General features: G+C 43.7%; 1 protein-coding gene across 1 annotated transcript in view; it reads left to right on the top strand.

Annotated features, from left to right (window-relative positions):
* CHN2 (chimerin 2) overlaps positions 1-17,292 on the top strand; it is a 114,717-nt gene that overhangs the window by 11,479 nt on the left and 85,946 nt on the right. The window contains exon 2 of the mRNA XM_006778972.2: positions 8,722-8,760. Coding sequence (XP_006779035.2) covers positions 8,722-8,760 — 39 coding nt within the window. The remainder of the gene's footprint in view (positions 1-8,721; positions 8,761-17,292) is intronic.

Raw genomic sequence — 17,292 nt, 5'->3', positions numbered from 1 at the left:
TATCACCTGCCTAGGTTACTGCCCAGCTCCCCGGTTGGCACCCCTCCCCATGTTCCCTCCCTCCAGTTTTCTCTTTCTCCAATCCAGTTTTACACAGCAGTTGGAGTGCTCTTTGTAAAATACAACTGGATGCTGCCTCCTCCTTGCTTAGAGTTCCCTTTCCTTCTAGAACAAAAGTAAGCCCTTAATTATCTTCCCCTGCTTCCTAGCTACTCTGAAACCTACACACACACACACACACACACACACACACACGTCTCTTTATTGAAGCCAGCAGGCTGAAACCCTTCCAGTTCTCAGGGCCATGTTTTATCTTGCTGTTAGTTCTGACGTGCCACCTGTTGGTCCGTGAGTCATGCTCCATGAGCCCATTTGCCCACAAAAGCACTCTTGCCAGTGGCTGCTGTAGTGACATCTGAGTGAGAAAGTACCTCTTTGACTAGGCTTCATGTGCAATGTACTGGAAGTTGCTTATGCTTTTCAGACTTTGGGGACCACAAGCCTTGCTGTTAGACTCCACTTCTCTGAAATCGCTTTTAAAGGAGCTTTGGACAAGGCTGCTCAAGGCTAGAGGTAACCGACTAAGACATGGGAAGGGTCTAACTGCCCCAGACCCCACTCAGCTATCCAAACTTCGAGAAGTTCTGTCATCAACCCTCCTCTTCTACACCCTCTTGCTATCCCATTGCCTCCTTACTTGTTTATATCCCTCAATAGAATGCAATTTTTAATTCAGGGAACGAGATCTATCTTTCAATAGTCCACTCTTTGTTGAGCACCTATTATAAAATAGAATAGAATAAAATGGATGGGGTCACTCCAGTTGCACTGTTTGTGCCCAGCTGGGGGGATGAGTGGGGGTAGGACCTAGCCTGGATTTCTCTCCCCAGGCCATATGCTCTGGCTCCAGGCTCTATCTCCCAAAGGAAGTATCTTCTTCACACACAAGTGCTGTCCACTTGCCAACCTGTGCACCTGCCTGAAAGGGTTGCCTTTTCCTAACTCATAAAAGGTACTCAGTAATCTAGGGGAGACCCAGATATCAGGGATAAAAAAGATAGATGAGGTTGTTGCAGTCACAGTGCTCTTTGTCTAGCCTGGGGAGACAAAATATAAACAAATATACAAGCACAGTATATTTGTAAGTTCAGAGAGTGCAAAAGCTCTGCAAAGCGGTAGAGAGGCTATTGGGGAGACAGCTTATGGTGGATGGTCCCGGAAGTGTCTCTGAGCAGCCAGCACACTGACGCTGAGATCCAGATGACAATCCAGCTGGCCATGTAGAAATCGGGGGGAAGAGACCACAAGATCTCTAAGGCTGATCAGGATGTATTCAAGGATCCAAAGAAAGGCCAGGGTGGTTGAGGTAGAATGGGCAGGAGGAGAGACAAATGAGGTGACAGGGAGAGGTGGCCGAGGAGCAAGCTTACCTACCTTGCTCACAGGTGTTTCCAGGGCCTGGCTCCTTGTGTTTATTCAATAAATACCTCGTCATGCCTCTGCATATGGAATAAGTGACTCAGAACAGAAATGCCATGTGGCCCCAGTGCCCTCTAGTGACCATAAACCCCAGCCCAAGCCCTTAACGGCTTCATTGCCTTCAGAAAAATCTCTGCTCAGCCTGGTCCATAGTTCCTGGAATGTGTCTTATTAACTAGTCTCTGCATGGAAGACTAGATCGGTTACAGAAATCCCTGGTACAGAAATCCCTGATACAAGAGCCCAGTCAGGTGCACTTCAGGCCTCCATTCCTCGCTCAAGCAGCAGTTTCCAAAGAAAACGCATGGAGGTCTAATTTCTCAGGGGGCTTGAGGGAACCTGTGGAGGTGACAAGCATTGGAATACATTTCTGTATTCCTTAGCCAGTGTGACGGCCAGAACGCTCTGTAACAGCTTTAACATCGCAGTTAGGACGATCTCCAGATCATCTCACCCTCCAGCGGGGCACCCTTTGCCTGGAATGGCCTGGCAAGACCGTAGCCACAGGCTGCAAGCTCTGAACCCTCCCATGCTTCCGAAGACCCAAGCTGGGGCTTATGTGTGTGTCGAGGACACGTTGCAGCACATGCATGAATGTAACATGCTACTCGTGCTGTGGTTCCTCACTTCCATTTGGATTCCAACCCAATGAGCCCATAATCAGCCGACATATCCTGAACTGTCATCTCCTCTTTGTGAGGCTGTCCCTTGCCTGATTGAAAACCTCTTTCCACCCAACTGCCCTGGAAAGAGACCACGAACTGCAGCCCATTTGCAAATATGTGCATCAATAAATCAAAAGTGACAGCAGAGACCGGGCTCTCCTGGAGAAGGGATGGCATAGGTGGGACCCAGCCCTTGCGCCTGTTTCCCAAATGATCCCTCTGGAGCGGTCCATGCAGCTTTGTTTGGAATATCCTTCAAGATGGGGCATCGCCAGCTTCCCTGGTAGATCATTCTCTAAGTCGGTGAATCTTTCACTCGTCTCAGTTACCAAAGCTCTGGCGTACTTTTCCGTTCATCTAGTCATACTCCGCTGAGCCAGGCGGAGGAATCCGGCTCCCCTTAATGTTGACAGGCATTTCCTGTCTGGATGCCACTTACCCAAGTGTGGCACAGCGCGTTCTCTAATTTTGCTTCATTAATCAGTCCCCAAATTCCTTCGCACTTGTCCCTCAGGTGGTTCCAGCAAATCGACATATTTCTGGAGCTGGAAATGTCTGGAGGCACAGAGCCTCCGGCTGCAACCGCTATAACTGCAGGGACTGAGGGCTTTCACCTTCCTCCAAGGCCACGTGTTTCCACGTGCACTCCCAGGAGCCTCTGCGCGTGCATCTCCCACTCTGCAGGCACATACTTAGTCTATCGGTGCATTTGCTAGTCGATCTTAAAGCCATCAGAAATTAAACTGTATTTTTATAATAGCCAGAGTTAGGGGGCGGGGGGGCGGGGGCAGGCATGCTTCCACATTGTTGAGCGGCTCAGTTGATACATGTTTTTGAAGGCCATTTTAACAATAGCTTTTAAAATAAAAAATACACAGACGGTTCACGCAGCAACTCAGCTTCCCATAATCTATATGACACATGTAACGTATCATTGAAGCATTATTCTCAGAAATTGAAAATTGCCTAAATGTCTCTCTGTTGGAAATTATTACATAAATGAATTAAATCCATTTTGGTGTATTTATACAAGGGAAGACCAAGCCACAGTTTAACACAACAACACAGGCCTATGTGTACTCACGGGGAAAGATGCCAGAGAAATATCATTCAGTTCAAAAGCAAATTACAGGACAGTTATATGATTATGAGGCCATTTTAGCAGATTTTTTTTCTAGCCATTAATAGAACAAAATCTGAAAGGATTCACGCAAATCTATTAAAGGTACTTTTTTTTTTCTGAGGTTGGGGACTTCCTAAGGCATACATTTTTTAGTTGGGCTTTCTCTGTTTCTCATCTTTTATGCTTAGTTAAAAAGAAACAGATATTTCTGTCATGCTCTTGGTCTTTGTCATGCTCTGTGGGACACGTGCTCACTATTGCCCCTTCTGTCCTCTCTCTGGGGCTCAGACGCTAGAGAGCTTTGCCACGTCCTGACCCCAGAAGTCTCCATCCTCCCCCACAGTTCGGAACAGTAGCTCTGTCTGCTCAGGGTTGGCACTTTAGCACATAGGGTTTGCTCAGGATTGCTTCCAAGTTTTCACCTGAACTAAACTTAACTTTTACTTTTGTTTTCTATGTTCAGATTCTTTATGGATGATTTAATGTGAGTGGTTTTGTTACCCATTTTTATAATGCTTTGATCATTTTCTAAGCACCTCTGTCTTTCTTCCCTTTCCCCCCTCTTTGATGAGAGGAGATCCTGCTCCCAGCCTGCTTAGAGTCTCTCTTTAACATTTATATCACAGAATTATCAAGAGGGGCCGAGGGAGCCACGCATGGCATTTTGCTCCAGAAACCACCCCGTCTCTTCTTGTCTTCCCTGGCTCTTCTTGCACTAACGCTGTACGGACTGCATGTGTTACATGAGAGTTATTTTGTTGGGCATTTTTATCTTTTATTGTTAAGGCGCTAATTTATTTAGACAGCACATTAAAAATAAAACTACCTAGCACTCCCATTAACCTCTTTCTCATTCATTTTAATTTTTATACAAACAATATGAACAGAAAATTTTAAAATGCAGGTGAACAAAGAGGAAAAACATTTGAACTCTTTTATTTTCACTGTCAGGTATACATAGCAACTGTTAATAATGGGGTTTATGGCCCCGTAGTTCATTTCTATGTATATAGCTATTTACCTTTTCTTTAAAATGGCATTATATGTAATCAGTTATTTTGTGACCTGATTTGTTTAATATTTAATATAGCATGAATATTTTTCTGTGCCATCACATATTGATAAGTAGCAGAGTTTACTACATGCCAGACACCAGACTATTAAATATATATTAACCCATCCTCTCCTCACAACATGCTATATGTTGGGTAGTGTTATAAATCTCAGTTTTAGGTAAAAAACACTGTCATGGAGAGATGAGATCACTTGCTGAGGTCACACAGCTCGTGAGTGACAGAACTAGGTCCTAGATAGTCCAGCCCTGGAGGCCATGCTCTCAACCACACAGCTCTGATCCACACCATCATTTTCATGGCTATAGTATATGATCGCTTATCTAACTAGTGTTATACACAGAACAGTAATGAACAGCTTGTTCGTTGCTCATCTCTGTTTATATGTTCCCTTATAACCTCAGGTTGAATTCCCATGAGTAGAATTGCTGAGTCAAAGAGTTTGCATATTTTTTAAAGTTTGGATGCATATTGGTCAATATTTTTTAACAATATCTTTCCTAGGCCTTTTGAACCTCTATCATTCATTATTTCTTTAAAAAGATGTATAACTGTCTTTTGGATTTAATTATCTTTTTTTTCTTAAAACATGGAACTTTATTCCACCTCCTCTTCCTTCCTTCTGCATTTTACCCATTTCTCTCAAATTTTTAACAAAATAATGCCTTTTCCGGTAGCATCAGGCCTGATGTTGTTAGGACTTCCAGTGCCTTGCACCTCCCGGAATTTAACCATTAGATGGGGGTATAAGCACAGATGGGAGGCTGTTCATTTGACTCAATGTCAATTTTCTGTGCTATTAATTCTCTTTTGCTTTCTCCATTTTATTTTATTTTTTCTTTTAAACTTCACAAGAGTTGGAGTAACAAATCTATCATATATTTTTTTCTGATTTCAATATATGTAAATGAGGGTGGCCTGCCTAGCAAGGATGACTGATGTGTCGGAGGCCCGGAAGGCGGGGCTCCCTACTCTTGTTTTATGACCTTGAGAAAGCTGCTTCATCGGCTGCATTTTCTTTTCCTTATTTGCCAAAATGAGGAAGGTGAACCAAATGGTCTGGAAAACCTATTCCAGGATTTTTTTTTTAAGTGTCAGGCTAACCAAGAGTAAACTAGATTTTTTGAAAATTTTTGTGTGAATTTGGGGCAAATGTGCATGTTGGTAGGGTGGTGTTGGAGGCAGGAAAGATTTGTTTCAACGTATTAAAAATACTTGTGCCTGGTCCCTGGACCAAGGCCTCCTAACAGTGTGCTTTAGTGGTTTGGAAAACGTGCCTCCAAGACCAAGGTAATTATAGTTGCTCCACTGACGCATGACAAATGGCCTCTGACTGTGAATTCTTTTATGGGAGAGAAAAACCTTCCATGACAACAGCACTGGAACTTAATTACAGGCCCCAGACCTGGAGGCAAGAATAGAGATAGTCGTGGCTGCAGTTAAGGGAGCGAGGACAAGAGCGTGAGCTCACCTGGCAAGAGCCAGCACGGGGTGATGTCACAATGACAACATTCGTGGCACTTCATTGAGAACTTGCTATTTGCCAGGTACTGTCCCAAAAACTTTATATGCATGATCTCACTTAATTCCCATAATAACCCTAAGAGATAGGTTATGAGGCAAGTACTTTTATTTTTTTCTGTTTTATAACGATGAGTATTGGGAGACTCTTAAAAGGAGCTAAGTAACCTGCTCCAAGTTAGTTGTCAGAGGTAAGATTTGAACTCTGAAAGCTTATTCATTTACTTAATACATACCTTTTGAATGTCTTGTATATGCCAAGTACCTAAGGGCTGGTCATGCACAAGGGAAGGAGGCAAAATTCCTGCTTGTATGAAGTTTAATAGTGGGATGAGACCAGCAATAACAAGTCAACAAATCAATAAGTAATTTCAGTTGGTGATAAGTGCTATGATGGGGAGTGACTGGGGTTGGGGGGGGAGCTACTTTACACAAAATGACAGGAAGGACCACCCGGAGGTGACATTTGAGCTGAAACCTACACGATGGAGCCCATCAGCCGTGCAAAGACCTGCTGGAGACCATTTTACATGGAGGATCCACAAGAGCAAAGGCAGGGCTCAGAGAGCTTTTGTTCCAGGAACAGAGAGAAGGGCAGAGTGGTTGGGTGATAAATAAAAAAGGGGGAGATGTCTGCAATGGAGTCAAGAGGTGGGCCAAGCCCAGATGGCACAGGGCCTTGTAGGCCACAGTGTGATGTTGGCGCTTTATTCCAGATGCAGAGGGTTTTAAGCAAGGGAGCGTTATGTTCTCTAGTCTCTATAAGCGGCTTTCTTCACCTCTATGATATGTTGCCAATGAAGAGCAACTGGAAGGTGATAACTGTGTACGTGAGGGACAGTCTAAAGGAAAGTTAGAAAGTTTGGAGCCAGTGTTTCAGATGAAGCAAAAGTCTAGGTTTTTCACAGAAGAGCAAGACAGAAATGGGCAGTGACAGTCCCCTAATCTGAACCTATGACTTTAGGAATGGAGACCACAGGAAATCCAAGTTGAGCATCTGACCTGTATTTTCAACCCCGAATAACGAAACTATCTCTTATTTGGGGGACCATCCCTCAAAATGCAGGAAGTTGCAGTCTAGGTTTTGATCATTCTTGACCACTCTTGGTCAGGGGTTGTGCTTTGCCTCATGGTATAAATCTCATCCAAAATAACAAGACATTGCAGCTTTGCATAAATGATATCTCAGGGATTTACATTCCTATGTCATTTGATGTGTGTGTGTGTGTGTGTGTGTGTGTGTATGTTAATCTTTATCTTTGAAAAATTTTTTGAAGGTGCCATCAACATTTTAACATATAATATTTGGCTTTCTGGTAAGGTGACATTGTATGGATAGTTCTAGACTTTTATTCTCAATTTATAAACTTAATTTATTTTCTTTGAATGTTCTTTATAAACAAACACTCATGATAACCCATTAAATTGGTTTGTGTAACATATAGGACAAGATTACTTGCTTTTATAGGTCAAAAGCTCACTATTTTAAGATATTGTTCTCTTTAGTTGTGCTTACTTTGACAAAAGAATTAATAGCTTTGCTTTTATTCAGCAAACTGAGTTTGAATAACAACCTAAGCCCTTAGGAATGCAGTGTGTGTGTGTGTGTGTGTGTGTGTGTGTCTGATTCTCTATCTGTAGGTTTCTGGCAGTGCAGGCCTAACAGTACAGATTTATTTGAATGAAATTATCTTTGGAGGCATTTAGTTGCCTCTGTGATAGGATGGGCCCCAGAGAGCAAGATTTTAATTGTGGAAGAATTTAATTGAAGCTCCCCATGTGTAATTGAGTAGGATTGGGGAACATTCACCACTCTTGAGTTAGGTTTTATTTGTAAGTAACATATTTGTTTCTCAGCAGGGGAAAAAATACTCAAACTATCTTATGCCTGAGGTTAGCAGAGTTCTGTTTCTTTGCACCAAACTAGTATGTGACGGTGGCACAAGGACAAGGACAGCATGAGGGTGGCTGTGGGATGCCGTGGGAGGGTGGGACGATGAAGGCAGAGCTTCCTACCTAAAGGTGTGAATGAGAGAACTCGGCAGGTTCCCCCAGCTCAGCTCAACAGCCTGATTTGGGGAAAAATATTCCCTCTGGCTGTTATAGCTGGAGCGTGTTCCACCTCGGCCTTCGCTGGGAGCGGGAGCACTAATAATTCCGTCTGAATTATAAATTCAGCTGTCAGCACTGGGACTGTTGAGTCAACCGAACAAGCAGATTTTCTTCCATTGTCTATTTTTCAAGCTGGTGAATAACAATTTCATCCTCTCCATTTTGTCGTAACTCTTTCGCTCTGACACTTCTGATGGCGGAGAGGTTTTCTTGAAATTTCTAGTCAATTCAAGGAGATAATGCGGTTCCAATTGAACCGTCAGTGTCTCCGCTGTCAGACCCAATCTTTTTGGAGTTGGTTGAGTCACACAACCTCCCAGAATTAATATTTAACATACTTGTCACTTTGCATCTTTCCTCAAGTCTTAATAAATGGGCTAAAGGTCTGATTGGAAACTGTGAGATAAATTATATGTTTATTATGCCAAGTTAAGTAAATACTGTTTGAAAGGATGACTGGAGGGTACAATCAAGTTAATTGCTTTAAAAACCCTTTTGGGTTTACTGGGCTCTATGAAAATGGTTAAGTAATTGATTCTGCACGGTAAGTGATCTGAAGGAAGGGGTGTTGAGTCCGTGAGGTTGCCATGCACACTTCATCCCTCATGCCGGGGACTGCCCAGAAATGAGTGGAGGGGCCCCGAGACCCAGTGCAAGTGCTGCTGACACACTGTTGTTCCTCCAGAGAATGTACATGTTGGCAGTTGGATGGTCAGGCTGACAGATGGTTGTCTTTCTTTTACTCTAGATGCTGAAGAATACCAGCCTCCGATATGGAAATCTTACTGTGAGTACCTGAAGTGGGGATCTCCCTAAACCCTGCAGCAGGCCTGCCTGGAGAGCCATTCCGGCCGTTGATTTAGTGCAGCAAGCAGCCCCATCTCACGGCCCGGAAGCCCTTTGTTTTTCCGTTAGGGAGAGAGAGTGGTCAGAGAGGTCTGGCAAAGCACTCTCCCCCAGCCAGGACCCCCAGGGACCGCTGCCTGCGACCCACTCAGGAATCCTTATTAGAAAAAGATGCCTCTGATTTAGGGCTTTCTTTCTTCTTTGTTTCTTTTTTTTCCTTCACATTTGGTCAGCAAGGGTAAATGTTGAGTTCCTTGAATTATGTTCTTGGCCAATATCTTGTGGCTATAAAACCCTATGACATTTACCACAAACAGATTAACAGAAAGCAAAGAATAACGTTGGGTCACTAAGGGTGACTCCTTAGAAAGAGATCATTGTCTGATCATCGGTCACCGTGCAGCTTTCCCTCATGAAGGCAGACAGTTGTCATCACTGCAAGCTCCTTGTCTCCTTGATATCATCCACCCGGCTAAGCGCGTCCCCTGTCAGAGAGGAAGGAGTGCGGTAGGTGGAAGCCCATTGTGCAGAGAGCCAGGGACACAGGTTCTTGCTCAGGCCCTGCTTCCAGACAGCAATAAAACATAATTATTACTATTGTTATTGATGTTGCTGTTGTTTCTACTGCCCACAGAGACCTGCCGTGGGTCAGCTGCTGCACTAGCTACGTGCCTGAACTCCCAAGTTCTCCCCGCAGCCCTAAGCAACAGGCACCATTACTATCCCCGTTCCATTCATACAAGGAACAGCTCAGGGAGGTTCTGTAACATGGCAAAGGTTTTACCAAAAGCCTTGGAGTGGCATTCAGAGTGGAACCCACAGCCCACCAGTTTCCAAGACTTTTTTTTCTTTCTTTTTCAAATCTTATGCAGATAAGACACACACAAGACACACATATATGCAATACCTATGTATATATTTGTTACAAAAGCAATACAAAGCTTCATAACAGGCAAACATTACAGAAATACATAGAGCTAAGCATAAAAATTTCCCATCATCCACAAACCACTCTCTCCCCATATACTATTCCTCTTTCCAATAGCTGACCCCCTCCATTTTGAAAAGCATATCCTTCCAAGTATATTTGAAATGCACAGCCCAATATGAAGGCATTTTTGCTGCTGTTGCTTCCGTTTGTCAAAATGGGTGTCCTTCAACTTGCTCGTTTCACTTCACAAATATCTCGTCTTTATCTTTTCATGTCAGCATATATGCAGGCATCTCATTCGTTATTACATGAGTCTGTTCTTCCATCTGTGAAATAAAGGGCTTGTGCTGGGTCTCCAAGGGCCCTTCCGACCTACTGTTCTGTATTCTGATCTTCTCTTTTAAAAGCCAGTGCTAATGACTTAGTAATTGGATGTTTTTGTTTGTTCCCTAATGGAGTGTGAAGTGCTCTGACAATAAATCAACAAAATATCTGTAGCGAGAGGTATTGGATGTTCCATGACTTACCGTGCTTTGCGCACTGCCTTCAAACATTAACTACCCAATAGACATTTGTTGAGTGAATGCCACTGCAGAGAACTTTACTGAAGCGAAAAGACGGCATTGGCTCAATTTCATTTCACCTTTTGCTAAGAGACCTTGGACCACCCAATATAGCTCTTAAAAACACTTTTATGTTCTAAGGAAGCTAGAAGAGGCATTAATAATGACATGTTCACAATATCAACTTTTACCTTAGTGTTTCTTAAGTTTGATTTTTGGATCTAACCAAGTTAGGTTTGTGTTTGCTCTAGAATCATAAAACTTTAGATGCAGAAGGGATGGTTGAGGCCATTTACTATAAAGCTAATGACATATAAGAAGTTCCTCTTTCTTTCACCCCACTATTAGTCATCCAGGCTCTATTTGAGGGAGTCTAGTGATTTAGAATTCCAAAATCAAGGGAGTATGCTATCAGCGGTGCCATCCATATCATCAGAACTCATTGACCAAAGGCCTACAGAGCACCACTGAAAAAGAACTTTCTTTTGTTTGTCCTGGATCCATGAATTGCTTGAGTTTGGGTGTTGGACCACTTATTAACTCTCCTGAAATATTCTCAAACTCATGCTACTCCATCTTACTCCCAAAATTAGCATCCACGCATTTGGTCTTTTCAGCAAACATGCAGTGAGCACCTCTGAATGTCACAATAAGTATTGGGAACCAACAATGAATAAAATGTGGTTTATACTTTCTTCCAATTTACAGTCTAGTAAGGGAGACAGATGTAAACCACTTAAAATGCAAATGGATTTTCATAATAATATACTCCTCCCTACCTCCTGCAAGTAGAGAAGACTATATAGAGGAGGCCAAATTTGCATGTGGGTCTTGAAGGATAAATAGGGGAAGGACTCTGAGGGCCTGGTAGAACTACATGAGATACTTTTTAATCTCCAAATATGCTAAAACTATCATTTTTCTAATATGAAGTTCAACAAACCTATCAGAATATGAAATTCATTTTTTTAAAAAAATAACCTCTTGGTAAACACATTCTGAACCTCAGGAAACACCAAACCTTTCTCTTTAAAACGTGCACCAACCATCCTTTGAGAGATTAACTTCAAATATCAATGTTAAATTCATTAGCATATTTTTTATAGAATTTACATTTTTTCATTACACATATTTTTTTTTAAAACTCAGGTGGTTAATTTAGTACTTGGAAATCTCTCATATATTTACTGGATTCGGTACATCTTTGTCTTATGATAGGACCTGATTTAAAAGTTGATGACTTGCAATGATTCTAGAATTATGTAGTATATCCTTGCTTTCATCCATCACCTGTTTTGGGTCATAACACTGACTTATTTGATATCAGATTCTTATTATGAAGCATAGCCCCAATCACGATATTTTCCTAGGAGAAAATTAGTCTACTTCATATTGACCCACTTTAAGTAGCTGTTTTTCATGCTGATTACAATGCTTTTGGTTGCAAGTAACAACTCAATCATGTTGATTGGCTTTAGCAAAAAGTTCAGAGAAACCGGCTTCAGGCATGATTTGTTCCCGTCACTCCGAGGACATTACCAGGACCCAGCGTATCTCTTCCTTTCTTGGCTCCACTCTCCTAGGTTTGACTTTGCAACTCATAGGCCTCCCTTTGTGATCCCCAGAGAGCGGCCAACAGCACCAGGGCGACCACTGCCATTTAAGAGCAGCAGGCAGAGAGATACTTCAAGCAAAGCGTTAGAATCAAGTCTCAGCCCTGATTGACTGGGCACCAGTCCTGACTCCATCACTGTAGTCAGAGTGAGATATGCTCTGTGCCCTAAACCAGTCAAACTCAGGAAGAGATCAGTCCTGTATGGTCCACATGACTGGGAAATTTTGAGTAGTACTGTTGAAACAGGGAAGATGGAGATGGATGCTGGGAAGACAACTACAACTGTCTGACTTAGAAATTTAGCAGAGTCGGGAACCTCAGAAATCAGCTCTCAATACTTTATATAGAGTAGATTGTTCATTATTCACTCATGCAGCATTCATTCTTTCACCAAGTGCCTATTAAATCTTTGCCTTAAGCCAGACAGTGGACTTAGAGCTGTGAGGCCACAAGTATGGATAAGACTGGGTCTTGCCAGGATGTCACATGATGTCCCTTAAGTTCCTGCCTCCTCTACCCCCTTTCTTAGAAGCAAATGGTATCACTGGACTGTTTCCATAAGAATAATCTTGTCCCAAAGTGTCATGTATCTGCAGCTAGTTCTTTATTCTCAAGACCAAACCCCAAAATGTTAATGAAGTAACTGAGAAGAAAGCTATTGGTTTCAATTCTCAAAAAAGAAAAGCTATTTTCAAGTTTGCTTTAAAAAAAAATAAGGTATATTGTAAACTTTTCAGCCAGAATGGTATGAACTCTATGCCTTAATCTGATAAGTTCAAAAGCCAGCCACCATGGCTATACTTTGAAAGATTTTCTTTTGTAAAAGACCAAGTGCCAATTAAGCGACAGATGCTGAGGCCAACAGCTCTCGGAGGACACCCTCCTGGGCAGCAGGTCAAGCAGCCACAGCATGCGCCTGTTTTCCTAACAAGGAGCTTGGGACCTCAGAACCCTGGTCCACACCCCCCTGCATCAGACTTGCCTGGGGAGCAGATTTATCATCATTATTCCTCAGCCCTGCCTCAGGTGCCAGAATCAGAAGAGTGGAGAAGGGGAGGAATCTGTGATGTATCAGGCCCCACGGGGGCTCTTGGGCACACTACTACCTGAGAGCCCCGGGTTCCAGTGGACACAGCCTCCTCGGGCTTTTTGCAGTGCCCCTAGACAAGGAAACGGCTCCATCCCCATTAAGGCCGGGCATTCTGTTGGCAAGGAGGCCTTCACACTGTAGGCTGAAGGTGGGGTTGAGCTAAGGAAACATCTAAAGCATCTACCATCTTTTACTCACACCCAGGAGTCTTCTTCCATGAAAACTAGGAAGACGAGCAGTGAGCAGGGTGATAGGGGCTCAGTGTCACAACCAAGGGACCAGGTTCAACTCCTGGGTCCACAGCCTTCTTTAGAAACAAGTGACGGTTAGAGGACATCTCTGCAGGGTCTCTTAGCAGACGGTGTGTCTGGACTGGGCTTCATCACCACCCAGGTCAGCAGCCATCCTTTGGCATTCACAGGGACTGGATTAATTCAGTTACCCAAGGAGGGTAAGTCGAGTTTTCTTATTGAAGAAAAAGTACAACATTTTGTCAGTGAGCTCTGGATCTCTCAATCTACTTCCAGTTTCTTGGAGAACAGGAATCCCCTTTTTCTTTTTTATATATTTTTAGTGATTTCAGAGATGAGGGGAGAGGGAGAGGGAGATAGAAAAATCAATGATGAGAGAGAATCATTGCCTACCTGCACGCTTCCTACTGAGGATGGAGCCCACAACCTGGGCATGTACCCAGACTAGGAATTGAATCGTAACCTCCTGGTTCATAGGTTGACACTCAGCCACTGAGCCACACTGGCCAGACAGGAATCCCCTTTTTCATGTTCATACTCCTCAGTGATCACCCCCTACCCCATGTTTACCAAACGGTTTATTCCATATGAGAATTCTCTCATATGCTGCAGGAGGCCCAGAGCTAGACAGTGCCTGAAACATAATTGGAATATTGCAGTAGAAGCAAATTCCATTATATTGTCCCTTAGCCCATAGAATGACCCAAGAAGTGACATATAGTGTTGCATTTTGCTTGTGAAATGTATTTGTTGAACAAAGAAAATTCTAGAAACGACTCTTTAAAACTACCTGGCATATCAGTTTTATGAAATGTTCCTCAGAGACTTCTTCTCAGATGTTTTGTTATAGCTAACCTTGAAAATGAGGGACTGGGGATCTCCCTCGAAGCTGAGATAGCTTTCAGGGCCCCATTATCTTACATGGCCACCGTTGCCATTGGTTGCCATCTAATTATCTTTATAGAGACACATAATCCAGATGGCAAACAGGCTTCTTGCCTATTTGTCCATTTCTGTTGCTCGGAACAGCACGGAGCAGATCTTGTGGGTCCTGAGACCAGCTCACTGAGACATGGCGATCGGTTAACGATATGTGCTACTTGGGGACCAGGAAGGAGAGGTGGCGTCCCTGGCTTGAGGGGTTTGCAGGGGCCCTATTAAAATTGCCCCTGGCATGGACTATTTCTGTTTGTGAGACTGGTTAGCTACAGCATTTCTCTTTATTGAATCTCAGAGGGTCCCTGGAGGACACAGCTATGGGCTTTGCCTGTTGACACAGGAGAGGAACTGTAATGTCCCTTCAGCCATATCCTGTGTGATTGTTATTGGCATCTCAGTCTCTCAGTCATTCCATTTGTAATCAAGCCTAGTCGGTCCTCCTCTGCAATCAGTTCACTTTCCCACCTGCCTTTCCACTGGTGTTAGCTTAACTCACACTTCCGCCATTTCCTGTGTGTCTGTCTAAAATACTGTCTCTCTTGCTTCCCTGCCTCCAAGGTCCCCAGCGAGGCACTGGGCAATGGCCCCACTCCTGGCTGTGCATCAGAACTTCCTGCACGGCTTTAACAAGAATATTTTGGGGCCCCGTGCCAGACTGGCAGAGTGAGCATTGCCAGGGACAATGGATTCTGGGAATCTGTATTTTTAGAGCAGCTCCTTGGAGATTCTAATGCAATCAGCCCACTTGGGACCCCCCCCCCCCACTATGTGCCTTAGGGAACGGCTGGTGAGGCTAAAAAAATACAGACCTTGGAATATGGAAATTGGCCTTTAAGTCTTGATTTCCTCATATCATCTGTGTGAACTTGAACTTGTTCAAAACTTGGCATCTCTACTATGTTATCGGTGAGAAGGGAATAACAGTTATCTTGGAAGTTTGTTGGAAAGATTAAATGAGAAGATGTAGATTGAGGTCTCTGATACATAGTAAGTATCCAGAAAATGGCAGCTTCTATTATTCTGAATAGTCTTATTGTTATTATTCAGAAACAGACCAGCTCATGTCACCTCCATACTCAAAACACATTACCACCTACCTCCCCATCGCAGAGAGAAGGCCATCCGTGCTCCCTAGTGTGACCTGCAAGGCTCTGTTCCATGAGGCCTCCTCCCATAGCATCCCACCTGGTGCAGTAGACATACTGGACTCTCACTGACCAATCAGCACGTCATTCCCTTTCCCCTCCAGGGCTCTTTCCTCCACCTGTAAGCCCTTCTCTGTTCTCTACCTGCAGAAACCCCTCTAATCCTTCAGGAGAGCTCATGCCTCGTCCGCAGTAAAGTACTTGGCCCACCCTGTCTTGTTTTTCCACGTACACCTCCCTCACTGGGTCAGTCTCCCTGAGGGCATGGATGGTGACCCGTTAGTCATTGGATACAGTTCATTTGTTTATCAAATATGCATTAAGCATCTTCTATGTGCCAAGTACTGTTCTAGGTGCTGAGTAAAGTCCCTGCCCTCAAAGAGCTTACTATGGTCAAGGGTGACGAGGCACAAAGTGAACAAAGTGTGTTCATGGTGACGAGTCCTGTGAAGAAACAGAAAACTATAAGGGAGCAGAGTGATGGGATGGAAATGTATCCCAAATCAGCGAGCCAGGGAGGGCCTGAATGGAGGGGGAGTGAGAACCGTATGGTATCTTGGGAAAGAGCAATCCAGGCGGAGAAAACAGCACGTGCAAAGGCCCTGGAGCCTAAGAGAACAAACCAGCGATTTGGAATCAAAAGGATGCATGTTAGCTGGATGCTCTGGGACAAATATTTAATTTCCCTGAACTTGTTTGCTCACTAAAAATGGGAATGGCTGTGAATCCATGTTCTTTTTTCTGAGTTCCCAGGAAGATTTAATAAAAGATTGTTCCTGACGCATGACAGGCACTCAGAGTGCTGGTTTCTGTCTCTTCTCCCTTCCTCTCCATTCATCTGCTAAGCCTCCACAGAATGCTGACTATGATTCCTGGCCATAGCACATGCTCATATGTGTCCTGATACGACTTGCAAAGGCATGCTTAGCTGAAAATGCTTCCCTTGTAACAGATATCCTTCCTTTGTCACCTCCAAGGGAGGCGTTAAAAATGGAGTCCGCAGAGCTGTCCAGCCACACCCCACACACGTGACTGAGGCATTGGCAGTGGGGAGAGAGGGGGGCACAGGACTCTGGATCAGGAGCATTGTGGTTGCAGGAATTGGCCTCTGATTCTCGCTGCACTCACTAGCAGCAGCATCCCCCTAAAAAGCAGCCAGCTGGTGCAGGGGCTGGTTCAAGAGGCATCAGGGAGCCTCTCTCATGGTTTAAGGAGAGCCTGGGCCCTGCTTAGACAGTGGTGGCATGTCCACTATTCATCCTGTATCTTTGGTCAATTCCTCCCGCGTTTTCTCTTTGCCAAGAAGCCACCTCTGCTCTGTCTCCATATGTGGGTACCTAAGGGACAGCCTAAGCCCAGAAATGTGGCACATTACACATCTCTGAGAGGGTTAGATAGGTCCCTCTCTGTGCTGAAGTTGGGTAGTCTACACTTAATTAGGCAAGAAAGTAACCATTGAGCTGACGGCATTGGGGAGCCATGATTACAACATATATCCCATCAGTGCTAACCCTGTTTCCACATAGTCATCTGCTCTTCAATTAAATATTATTTTTAGACCTAAGAATAAATCAGGAATTTCTGCATATGTTATTACATTTTCTGGGCTTTATATGATTGAGTTTTTAACTTTTTCAAAGATTTATTCCACCTAAAATTTAAATTCTTCCCTCTCAAGATTCTGAAGATAATAGCAACTATGTTTGTTTTCAAGTTCTGTGTTCATGGAAGTGGAACCTACACGGGCAGCTTCCCTCTCAGGGATGTAACCAGGCTAGCCGCACAGCAGAAATGCATTCGTTCCAGTCTGAAAGGAATCACAAAGAACCGCCTGATAAAGTGTCCTTTTCTATTTAATTACCCGCTCTCCTCCATGCCCACGCCTGGAAGTCTGTCGTTAAAACAGGATACGTGAGCGTTATTATTATTTAAGATATGA

This window comes from Myotis davidii, unplaced genomic scaffold (assembly GCF_000327345.1).
Source record: "Myotis davidii unplaced genomic scaffold, ASM32734v1 scaffold168, whole genome shotgun sequence".
Lineage (NCBI taxonomy): Eukaryota > Metazoa > Chordata > Mammalia > Chiroptera > Vespertilionidae > Myotis > Myotis davidii.
This window is presented reverse-complemented; position numbering and strand designations above follow the sequence as displayed.